We start from the raw sequence: 13,053 nt of genomic DNA, 5'->3' as shown, positions 1-13,053 counted from the left end.
GACTTTGGTTGAAAATAATATGATAGATGTTTTAAATGTATAAACACAATTTTATTTAAAGAAGAAAAATAAAAAATAAAGGCATATTCAAATCTAGAAAAACAATTTTAATTATGCAACCGGAAAATGTTTATAGTTGGGACAAGAACGCATTTGACAATGATGTCACTTAATGTTTATATTAAAGAAAGAGCACGAAACTAAAGACGTCATCTTCCGAGTTTAATATATAAAGAAAGGAACCATTTCATTCAACTTTGATTTAGATCTAGATCTACGTACGCTATGAAATCTAGATCTATACAATACAATTTTCTCGGCCTAAACTTATAAAATTTACTTTATCTATTTGGATTCCAGATGTAGATCTAGATCTAGAGATTCTAGATTTTAGATCTAGATCTAGATCTAGGCTAGATCTAGATTCTAGATCTACGCAAAAACTAGACGCAAACGCTAGATCTAGATTCTAGATTTAGACTCTATCTACTCTAGATTCTATTCCAATAATAAATTTCTAGATCTATATTAAACAATTCAGGCCTTAATTATTTTATAGACGTATTTGTTTGCTTAGCTATAGAATTGGCTAGTGTAGTAAAACACATTGTGTTTTGACCAATAACTATTTTATAAAATATTAGGATTTTGGTAGCCTTTGTTTATTTAAAAGTGCCGGGTTTTAAGCTATTTAGTTATTTCTTTGTTTTGTAACTAATATCTCAACGTGTAGTGTTGCATTTTGATCAATAACTATTTTAAAACTTATTATTTCCAAATATGTATAACATTAAAAATATATAGGCCTATAATTCACGTGTAACGGGTACCGACGGCTAGTAAAACATAAACATGGCTGCTAAAAGAAATTGTTTTTTCGATCTTGCTTTTACAATCGAGAACGTAGATAAACTTTACATTGCAAAATTAATTGTTAAAAGGTCTGCTTAAAAAAGGGTACGCACTACAGTGAGGTAAATAAACCGGGAGTGATCTCCCCTAAACTTTCTCGAATATTCTTATATAAAATAACAGGGGATGGGAACTCGGGCTATAGACATGATTTTTAATCCATTTTAAATACTTAAAGTTTTTAAAATAGAATAAAATCTAGTAGAAAAAAGATTGCACACCAAGTGAACGCCAAATAAAAAAGTGCATAATAGTGCGCAATATTATTAGTACTTTAAAAATTTACATTAGTTTTTTGAGAAATCGGAAGTAGCGTAAATTAGTACTTCCGGGCAACGGAAATTACTCAAAATTTGACAGAAGGTAGAGAATTAGATCTTATACTTACATGTGAAATTTCATTTATCTATCTGAAATAGTACTCAAGTTATAGGCTTTTGAAAAATTCAAAGTAGAAAAAGTACCACTTCCGGTTATCGGAAATCGCTCAAAAGTTGAGACGGATCTACGATTTTGATAAAATACTTATATATGAAATTTCATCAACCTAGCTGTAACGGTACTCAAGTTATCGTGTTTACACACGGACAGACACACACACACACACAGACATACGGACAGAATTGCAAAGCCCAGTTTTTCAGACTGGATTACGCATAAAACCTCTTAATTTTGATTAATCTGGATTGATAATTTTTGCCCGATTAAAATAAGTCCTCTATACTTCGGATGTGATGAAGGACTGAGGTGTAATACGGTGAAAATTGTTAAAATTTCTATTGATTTTTGTGCACGATTACAATACTTTCTCTATACTTCGTATATACGAGAAAGTAAAAAAAAAGACGACGTTTATCCTGTTTAGTGCAATAGACAAAAACGAATTCCCCTTCACGCGCAAAAAAAAAAAAGACTGACAACGAATTCAGTGTATAAAATAAATAAAAGGCAGTATTTAAAATACCTAACACATTTCACTTGTTCAATCCCCGCTAGCTATGTAAATATTTTTTCCCAACACCAAAACAAAGTAATAATAAAATACTTAAAAAAAACTTTTTAAAAAACCACGTTTTTCTTGTGGACTAAAAAGTAGAAAATAACTATTTACATACATTTGATGACAAAAAACGTGGGTACGTTCACCATCAAATTTCCCGACCCATCTGCCCGACCCACGTTTTTTGTCATCAAATGTATGTAAATAGTTATTTTCTACTTTTTAGTCCACAAGAAAAACGTGGTTTTTTAAAAAGTTTTTTTTAAGTATTTTATTTTCTCCTTTTTAGTCCGTTGCTACACATGAAAAACGTGGTTTTTAAAAAAGTTTTTTTATATAGTTTATTTTCTACTTTATCTAATTACTTGATTAAGTATGAATTGACTAAGTGTTTATAAATACACGGACTAAAAAAATCTTGAGCGACCAGGATTCGAACCTGGGTTGTCGCGGCCACAACGAGAAGTACTAACCACTATACGATCACGGCCAGCGCGCTCACATCGATTGGGGCCGAAGTAACTGTGTCGATAAGCCTCCAGTCTTGTCGGTATCTTTAGAAATCATGTCCTCAATTTTATGGTCCTTGGGGCGTAATTAAATTAAGCTAATTACGGTCTCTAATTGCTAGTTTTTATGATTGCATCTGAAATTGTTAGGCGAAAGTAGCATGCATGCCAAATTTCAGGTCTATAGAGCAATCAGAAGTGGGCTAATTTTCGATGTCAATTTTAACAACAAACACACGCGAAGCTGAGTTAATAAAAACGTGTTAAAAATTAAATTCATTTTTTCCCGCCGATGCAATGTTGTTTATAAAGGGAAGTAATTGTGTTTCCTAATTTATCAAGGGACGTAAGAAGTGCTAAAGAACTAAATGTAAATAATTTTTAGACACAATTAGAATTTTTGTGAAAGGTGATACATATTTTTTTAAAATTTTGTCTGATGGACATGCCGACAATTATCACACATATTTTGAAAAATGAAAGTTGTTTTATACCTTCAATGTTTATTTTTTTAAATAATTAATTTAGACGACGAGCACTTTAGACGATTAACACTATGACGATAAAGTCTATTAAATTCTTTTATACTTTCGGTATGCGCGGTCCGACACATAAAGAATTTAACTTTATACTAGAACAGGGGTCGGCAACCTGCGGCTCGCGAGCCGCATGCGGCTCTTTTGGTGTCCAGTTGCGGCTCTTCAGCTCCATGCACAAATATTAATAATTATTTTATTTTCAAAACTCATAAAAATATTAGTCTGCAACACTCGGTAATAAACGATATAACATAAGATATAAACAATAAACATCGACTATTATATTAGAATATTTAGTTACTCCCTATCTCAATGTACTTCCTATTACATTGTCCATTCCGAATTGAAACATTCATCTTTACAGTGGATATCACAAAGAAACTAAACCAGCTAAGTGTAAAACTGAAAGGAAAACTGAGCCTATGTCTTGCTTGAAGAAGTGATTTTTTTCGAAAAAAAAATACTTTTTTGTTGAATACATGGTGAGCGGTAAATTACTTAATTACGAAAAAATCTGAAAAAATATCGTTATGAAACCAATGCTACTATTCAATCACTTCAGCATTAATATAAGCAAAATGAAGGATGTTTTCACTGAGAGATTTGAGCAATTCAAAACAAATGCAAGTACTCTGACTTACATAGAAGATCCTCTCAACACAAATTCAAATGAGATTATCTCATGTATTCAAAGCTATTTATTTTAAATTATATATAAAGTATGATATTTGTTTAGGATTATATATATATATATATATATATATATATATATATATATATATATATATATATATATATATATAATCCTAAACAAATATACTATTGACATAAAAATGTTGGTGGCTCTTTAAAATCCGGGTAATGTTGTAAATTGTAACTTTTGGCTCTTTAGACTCAAAAGGTTGCCGACCCCTGTACTAGAATACCCGTCATCCGTTGGATAACTGTGGGTTTCGGGGGTCATCCATCAAAAAACATCACGTCTGTCACTCAGAGGCATAGCGACCCTTCCCGGCGCCCGGGGACAAACTTTTCGATTTTAACCCCCCCCCCCCCCCCAAGATTTCGATTTTCAACCCCCCCCCCCCTCAAACTTTTGATGAGCACCCCCCCCCCCCCCACTCAAACTTTCGATTTGAACCCCCCTCAACCTTTCAATTTATTTTTCCAAACCTATTTGGCGCCCCAACATATGTCCCCCGCCCGCCCCCCCCCTTCCCCCCTCCTCCACTTCCCCCGCCTCCCCTCCCCCCTCCCCCTCCCGCCCCCCCCCCCCCTCCTCGCTACGCTACTGCAGTGTCACTTATCGTCACAAAAAACAGACCCCACATTCAAAAATATGTTTTTTTATCTTTTAAAAACACCGAAAACACCGATTTCGGACTATCCCTTCATATACTGACGTCACATGTGACCTACTCAACTCTACTTCACCTGCCCAGTGTCCCGCCAAGTCTCAGTCAACATGTTTTTATCGTTTAAAAAACGATTCCAGCCGAGCATGTCTCTGACCACACTATCCTTTCATATGCTTAGGACAAAGAAACAGATGAACTCTACTTCACCTGCCCTGTATCCTGCCAAGTTCAGATAGGCAACTTTATCATTCACATCTAAAAAAAAAAAAAAAATGAAAAAAAAATATCATTGACATATTGGTCTAGAACCTGTGCCACCCGCATGAGAGCGGACCACGCTACCAACTTAGCTATTTACTCGTGACGCCACAAATGAATTTTTATACTATACTTTGAGTCTACTTATGCAACTTGATTTACGCGCATAGATCTAGATCTAAGTCTAGTAGTAGTAACTTTCAAATTAAATTGTATCTTAAATTAGCCAAACAAAGATTTATATAAAATAATTAAGGCCTGAAATAGATTCTAGATGTATTAAGGCCTGAAATAGATTCTAGATGTAGAATTTACATTAAGTCTAGATCTAGAATTTACATTGAGTCTAGTGACCTAGATCTAGGCTAGATCTAGAATCTACGCTAGATTCATAACTTTCCTTCGACAGCTGATCTTTAGAGCTAGAAAAATTTATTGTAAAACTAAATGAAAAAAGACAGTTGAAAATTGATATAAGTGTTGGAACGTAATAAATACAGCAAACGGACGTATTGTTAAAGTTATGGCCGACAGAAAATTAGATTTAGAACGCGTTAAACTTTTGAATGGGAACACAATTTTCTTCGATAGACGACGCAATTTTATTGTACTAAAGAGTAAACAAAAAACTGTGACGTCACGGTCCCGCCGAGTGTAGTGGTCGTTCTAAACTTTTAAAAAAAATAGGGTTACTCTACGTATGAATAAATCAATAAATTAATTAACGTCTTTAAATAAATGTGTGATTAACAGTCTGTCTTAAAACAAAAAAATGTCTCTACCTACATACTATTTTACAGCTCTCCACGATGAGTGCAACCATGCGCAATAGTCAATCAGCCAAAGAAAAAAACAAACAAAAAAACAAACAAACAAAAAAATAAATATTCAAACATGTAAACAAACTTGACTTTTAGTAGTATATAGATTAATAAAAATAAAAAAAATAAAAAATTAAAAAATTAGATTCGAGAAAGTATAGAGGAAATCACTCCCGGTGTATTTTTAAAGTGATTGAGCGCAGGTCATTCACCATAAAGTCCTTATCCTTGGGAGTTACTTCCCTTCAAACTTTTCTTATCCTTTCTGCATCCAACCATAGCGACAAAAATCTTTCTAAATTTAGAATTGAGCGTGACGTAGATGACGAAATTAACGGCGCTGTTGATATAGGACGTTGTCATGACAACCATGGTGTACATCAAGTTCACATAAATGTCCTCGAACGGCTGGCTGGAGATGGCGTACGGGAAACGGATAACTTGCGTCACCACGAACACACCGCACACGGACATCAACGTCCTCGTCGTTCGTGACGTCGAGGAAGACGCCGATGACGTCATGTGACGTCGATTTCGTTGGATGAGCTTGATTTTCACGAGGATAACGCAAGACCCGACGGTGATGATAGCCAGTGACACGCCGCAACCGATCCAGGTCACAGCCATATCCAGAAACATTTCAAAGTCGTCGTATCGAACGACGCTACCACAAAGACAAACTTGGTATTTAGAAGAAAACCCGAAAACAAAATACAGTTTTCGCATTAAAATTACCGTTTGGGCAAAGTAAACAGCAGAGACGGTCGCCACGACCAACCAAGCACGTGTGCATGTTATAAGTGTTTTAAATTTCAGCGGGGAAAAAATGGCGACCAGTCTCTCTATGGTGATGACGACACACAGTGTTGAGGTAATGTTGACGCCAAAGGTAAACAACCCGATGATCACACGGTTTATATTTAGAATGATCTCCCCTTGCCACTTCCGATGACAGTCGTACTCTATGAACGAACTACCCAGCGGGATTGACTTCGGTAATTGAGACAAGATGGTGGCCACGTCGAGGCTATCGACTAGGGTGCAGACATCCGCTATAGCCAAGGCGAAGAGGAATATGTTGGAAGGTTTGTCCAGCCCGTCGCGGTTGAGAATGAGACAGTTGACGATGTTGCCCAGAATTCCTAGCGCGCCTATAACGGGGTTGATGATCAGCGTCATATACCAGTTCATGGCTATGAGCGCTGCTCTGCTGGGCGACACTGGGCTGGGTGGAGCAGATGGAGAGTAGGACGTCCAGTTTGTGTTTTCTGTTGTAAAGTTTGAGTTGTTGGGTTCAGTTTTCGGCAAAGTTGAGTTGTATTTTGTAGATTCCCACTGGGACGAAAAAGTTGTCGTTTGTGGATTTACATCAGCTCGTGAGATAAAAGTGGTATTTTCTTTTTCCAGTGAAAAATTGCTAAACATGATATTTAGTTCATCAAATGAAATATTAGTTAAAGTGGTATCTGGTTCGCCCGATGAAGTATTACTAAAAGTGGAATTTAGTTCGTCCAATGAAGTACTACTCAAAGTAGCTATTCCCTCACCAATGTTCGATACTTGAACATTCAATGTGTTTTTTTCATCACCTGCTTCAGATACATTCTTTAGAGAAGTTTCAGGTAGGTCCAACTCAACAGCCGAAGTCTCGATTTGATGACCGGAGATCGTTTGCTTCTCTGTGACCTGTCGTCTGCTTCTTATCAACGGCCCTGACCTCGCAAGCGGCATGTCGCAAGGCACGGCTAAATTTAAAACCGGATATCCTACCGAACATATATTAGTGGAGCTGACCGCTCTAAAGTTTGGTTTTGGGGGTAGTAGGCCAGCGCGCATGCGTGGAGAGGTTGAAAGCAAAAATAGGACTAAGATTTGTATGCTATCCAAACACCTAGCCATTGTTTATGTTATGGTTTCAGGTACTGGTTACTGAATGCATTGAAATATTTATTCTCCGATAACAAATATATTATTAGATTTTAAAGCGATGTTATTTTAGTAGTATTAATATACATATTAATTTGTGGTTCGGAGGTAGAGACGGTAACTGTGTCAAAAGAGAAACGGATCAAATCGTCTAGATTATTCCTCGTCCTCAAGCTTGCCTTATAGATGCGGTTCTAATTTTTTTCCGATTAATAAATTTACTAAAACTAATTTAAGACATTAATTAATAACTAGAGATCCTCAGTGATAAATTGATTCAAACTAATATAAGATCTTTAGATTAGTTATTTGATGAATTTGGTAACACACTAGTTTTTAGAGTTATGTCCCCTTCACACACACAAACACGCGTTACCTGCCGATGAAAGGAATTGACTATCAATTTTTTAATCAGATAATATGAGAAGCCAGTGTATACAAACTAGGTGTATACGAACATCGTAGAAAGCGATCAATGGTGTTACCAGAGACACCATACAAGTGGTGTTACTGGCTGATGAGTGAAGCTGGTTACACCAATAACGTGGTGGTTTTAGCCGTTTATTGAAACTGCTGTGTAGCTTTCTATCCCGTCAACGTTGTAATGGTAGACGGCGTTGGTGGCTGATGTTTGTAGTTGTTTATTGAAACTGTTCTGTGGCTTTCTATGCCGTCAACGTTAAAGTTGTAGATGGTGTTGATATCTAGTAACACCATCAGCGTAGTAGTTGTAGCCGGTTTTGGTCACTGGAAATGAAAAACCAAACGAACGTAGTATTTGTTCTCACGCCTTGGTATCCTGATTTTTATTTTATAAGCAAATAAAACCAAGGTTAACTTATTTGATTTTCGTTTTTGTTTCACCCCGGAGCGACGTGGCGTGATAGGTTTAATTAGTTAAATTACTTAATCAATGTCTTTGTGACTTAGGAAGATTTCAATTCATCATGATGAATTTTAGATGTAAATTTGTTTTGTAATCAGGGACCTCCCATCTTTTAGTTATTTTTTTCACCAGGCCCTGTGATTTTAAAACAATTATTACATTTTGTTTGGGATTCAGCTCAGAGCTTTGAGTTTATTTCGTTTGTGATTGGATGAGGTAGTCACGTGGTGTTTACAAATGTTATCAATAGGAACTTTCTCAAACATTAGCTCGGCTTTGCAAATCTTTTTTTTTTCTAACTCTAGCTGAACCTTAACCCAACCCGATGTTCGTCCAACTATCAACCATAACAAAGACAAAAAAAATGCGGAAAAACCAAAATCTAAATTTAATTATTGATAATTTAAACTTTCAAATTGAAAAAGAGAAACAACAGTGTAAACTTTTTATAAGAGAAACTATTCTAGTAGCTTCTATTTGACAAACAAACATGATTCTCGCTTGAAGTTGAAGGGTGTTAATTTTAGTTTAAATTTTTATGGGAGGTGACTGCGTAAAGGTAAATAGTAAAATACTAATTCAGTTGCTTCCCTTTATCGGATCAAATTTTTTTTTAAAGAAATTTTTATTTCAATGTAGGCTACTTATCTAGTTTTTTTTTTTAAAGACATACGTTTAATTAATTAATCAAATGTCCCTTAACACCTATTGGGGTGTTAGCGCACCATTTAAGATTTTCTCATAATTTTCTGTCATCTGTCTTGGTCTTCTGCTGTTATGTTCTGAAACGGACAGCCTCGTCCAAACTATGATGTCCCGTATGCTTTGATGTCTTTGCCTTCCCCTTCTTTACACTCATTGACAAGGGTCTTGTTTCGATTGGCATGCCCATACCATCTCAGCTACCTTATTTCGACAATGCTTAGTCGATTCTCAAACGTACTCATCGCGGGCTTCTTCATTAGTTATGTAACGCGTGAGTTTGAGATCCCGAGGGAGTCTGCGTAGCCCATCTCACTTCAAAGGCCTGAATTCTCCTCTGGAGGTCTGGGTTGAGGGTCTATGCCTCGTACTATTCGGGAAGACAGGAATTACGTACCCTCGACTGGTGCACTGTTAAATGCGTATTGTCTGTACTGCAGTTAATTCCATTCTTACGTGTAATGTGTTTGTTAATTTTTCTTTATTTTTGGAACTCTCAGACGCATTTCAGATCCACTATCTCATAGGATCGGCTTGATGGTTTTGCTCTACATGCGGTCGAAATCGAATGTGAAAACCAAATGTATATTGGATACATGATACATATACTTTTGAATTGTTACGTTGGAACAACAAAACGATCAACTTAAATAATATCTCGTAACGCCAATTTTCCTAAGTCCGGAATATAAATCTAACGATATATATATATATATATATATATATATATATATATATATATATATATATATATATATATATATATATATATATATATATATATATATATATATATATTAATAAGGTACCGATTACATTTATATTAGGTATCATTAACATGTTACTAATTTCTTTAATTAACCTCAGCATTTTTTATTTCTTATGTCTCTGTTAATTAATAGAGGTCAAAAATTTAATACCAGAGGCAGCCAAGCCAGCCGGTGTAAACTGTAATTATTTAAGTTCCACTATTTCACTGGTTAGAAAAATACTTGCATTTCATTATGACCCATGAATGGGTGTATGGTATCGCGTTTTTTATTTTATTATAATTACTATTTCATTAAGGATTAGGGCCAAGGTCAGGGAAGTGGCTAAGGTACTGTTTCATAAATTTGCAAAGTTTTCAAACAAATAATAGTTGTAGAAATAACCTTTTACGGCTCATAAATTATAACCTCCCAATATCATGCATAAATGACCCCCCCCCCTCCACACGAAACAGACCCCCCCCCCCCCAGTTCATCTCCACTCCCCACCCATCCACCACCACCTGCCTTTCTCTTACACCGGTCACACGTCGACTTGTTGATCATTACAGATATTAATAACCCCGGGCTTTATTAGCGGGCATACAGAGCTGATACGACACCGCAACAGGACCATTTGTTGTGGTAACCGAGCGGGCTCGGAGTGTTGAGCAACATTAGCAAGGCCAGTCACACATTCTCTGGCAGGTGAGGCCTTGTGACACTAATTGATGAATTCACGGTGTGATGACGCGCCTGCACGTGAGATGGTGCTCACTTGGTGAACTTTAGCATGCTGGGTTTAGACTCCAGCTGAGAGGAATTTTTTTTTGTTGGAAACTTTTAAAGTGCTTGAACGAAGGGTAGTCTATTTCTTTGATAATATTCTGCCAGCATTTAAAAAAAAAAAAAACTCTTACATTTCAGACAGAATTCAACTTTTAAAAAGGTACAGCTGAATATTGAACTTTTACATTTTCAGCCAAAAAATAAAATAAAAAAATAAACTTAAATTTCAGCCAACAAAGCTTTTATATTTCAGCCATAGTTAATTATCATTGTATATGTTAGCCGAAAAGCCAAAGTTAAGCATTTACATTTCAGATTTTTCTTTTGGGGACGGGGGGGGGGGGGGGGGGGAGGGGGGAGGAGGGGCGGTTGAGCTCTTATAAATTTCGGTGTGAAGTTGACCGACTTAAAATTTCCGGGGGGGGGGGGGGGCGGTGCCACCTCCTAAAGAAACGCATAAAAGAACCTCTTGAAACATGGTTCTATTTGTGGTAGAGCTGTGACCCCCCCCCCCCCCCCCCAACCCCTTTTCTCTCGATTACAGTGACCCCCCCCCCCCCCACATATCACAATATATAACAAATGATGATCTTATGATTGGAACCTCTTCACGCCTCCACCCAAAACATTAGATTGGCGTTGTCACAAGATACACTTACATTTGATCATGCAGATTGTAGACCGTACAGTATGTAGAGATGTACATAGGGGCTACACATTTTGGCGCGCGGGTAGTGAAGGGGTGGGGGATTCTTAGAAGCACCATCAATAATTAGTCCCTCAACTTTAACCCACATCTGTATTACTTAGTGGTCGAGTAGTAGAGCGCACAAGAGTTTTGAGTTCAGTTCTTGGGCTTGAGCATACTCAGCTTAAATGGGTACCTGACTATAGTCGGGAAAAGTAACGGCGCTTAGTGCTAATACTTCCTTTCGATATGTCAAATTCAGAAAACCATGTGCACTCTACTTCATCTGCTTAATGGAACTCTGGTCTCCACGGTTACCGATTGTTATCTGCGTTTTTTTTTATTATGGGGTCGTCCATAAATGGCGTCACACTCGTTGGGGGGGGGGGGAGGGAGAGGGGTGGGGTTCCTAATTTTGTGACGGTGTGTGTGAGGGGAGAGTTGGTGTAACGTCCACACTTTTGCATTATAAAAAAAACGAATTGGAGCCGTTATTTCGCGTTATAGAAAACTGTTTTAATAAATTGGAATTGGAATTGATTTAAATACTCCATATAGACAGAGTTCGGACAAGATTTTGGAAAAATATCGTATTTTAAGAAAAATTTAACTACAATTTTGAGGGGGGGGGGGGCTGTAGGCTGAGGTGGGACGTCATTTGGGGGGGGGGTCTGGCTTTTTGTGACGATGTGTGACGGAGAGGAGGAGGGGGGGGAATCGTCAAAAAAGCGTGACGTCATTTATGGATGACCCCTATAGCTGGTGTATAACATTTTGAGATACCATTATGTATAGGTATATAACCATTTTTATGACATTTACATCACCATTCAATATCATCAACGTACACTATATTTTTGTTTTTAAAAGAGAGAGTAATGCCCCTTGGTTGACCCGGATCTTGATGAACGAGAGCCAGACCCGGCAGATTGCGTCGCTCACGTTTTCTCACGTCTGCCACACGGTGACGCAATGCACGTGCAGCTGTCGGGATGATGACGTTTTGTCAGGGGCAGGTAACTCCGGAGGATGGGGTTACTTCTCCTGGCAGGAATTATGGGATAAGTGCCACGTCTCACGACGAAAATGTTTCATAACGGATAAACGTCAGATAGTCGACGGGCAAAAAGACAGGGAACGAGGTGGCGGAATTAGAAGTCAAGAGCGGACAAGACCAAAATCTAGGGCAGTTTTCATAAACTTGAGTCAGTGGCGTACGCAAGGGGGGGTGTTAGCGGGGGGGGGGGGGGTTATAACATATTACAATGAAATTTACATAATTTATATAGAAAATATATACTTTTAACAGTGTCCGCCCCCCCCCCCCCCCCCGAAGAAAGTCTACAAATTTATCTACTCAACATTACATTCTATCTACAGACAACTGTGACATTAACTGGGTACTACTGGAATAGTCGGGGTCCTGTTTGGATAATGAGGTCCTACTGCGATACTATAGTCCTACCAGTGTTTCTTCCAGACTTTTTTCTCCGGGGGTGGGCACTTGCAATTTTCGGGGGGGGGGGGGGGGCGGACACGGTTAAAAGTATATATTTTCTCTATAAATTCCATTCGTTTGGGGGGGGGGGGGTTAGACTTTCTTCGGGGGGGGGGAGGCGGCCCCCGAAGAGATGCCTTGAAGAAACTCTGCGTCCTACTGGCATAATAGATCTCTTCTGGGCAGAGGCGTAGCGAGGGGGGAGCGGGGGGTGCGGACTGCACCGGGTGACACCATTTAGGGGGGGGGGGTGACACCAAGGCAAAAAAAAATAGTAAAATATATAGAGAAAAACTTGACGGGAGTGTGGAAATCGAAAGTTCGAGGGGGTGCAAATCGAAAATGTGAGAGGGGGGGGGGGGGTGCAAATCGAAAATTTGAAAGTTTGTTCCCGGGAAGAGTCGCTATGCCTCTGAGG

The 13,053-nt window shown here is 37.8% G+C and overlaps 1 protein-coding gene across 1 annotated transcript; it reads right to left on the bottom strand.

The window, feature by feature from the left end:
* Window positions 1–5,619: 5,619 nt before the first annotated feature.
* Window positions 5,620–7,128, bottom strand: LOC131949443 (FMRFamide receptor-like). Its single transcript, XM_059311349.1, has one exon. The coding sequence runs from the start codon at window positions 7,126–7,128 to the stop codon at window positions 5,620–5,622; it is 1,509 nt and encodes a 502-aa protein (XP_059167332.1).
* Window positions 7,129–13,053: the final 5,925 nt, after the last annotated feature.

Source organism: Physella acuta, unplaced genomic scaffold, assembly GCF_028476545.2.
Source record: "Physella acuta isolate Inbredline_101_S28 unplaced genomic scaffold, ASM2847654v3 ptg000698l, whole genome shotgun sequence".
NCBI lineage: Eukaryota > Metazoa > Mollusca > Gastropoda > Physidae > Physella > Physella acuta.
Note: the sequence above shows the minus strand (reverse complement) of the source record. Positions and strands in the feature narration are given on the sequence as shown.

Coding starts and splice junctions, on each gene's coding strand:
- LOC131949443 (XM_059311349.1), bottom strand. CDS start 7,128: ATGCCGCTTGCGAGGTCAGGGCCGTTGATAAGAAGCAGACGACAGGTC.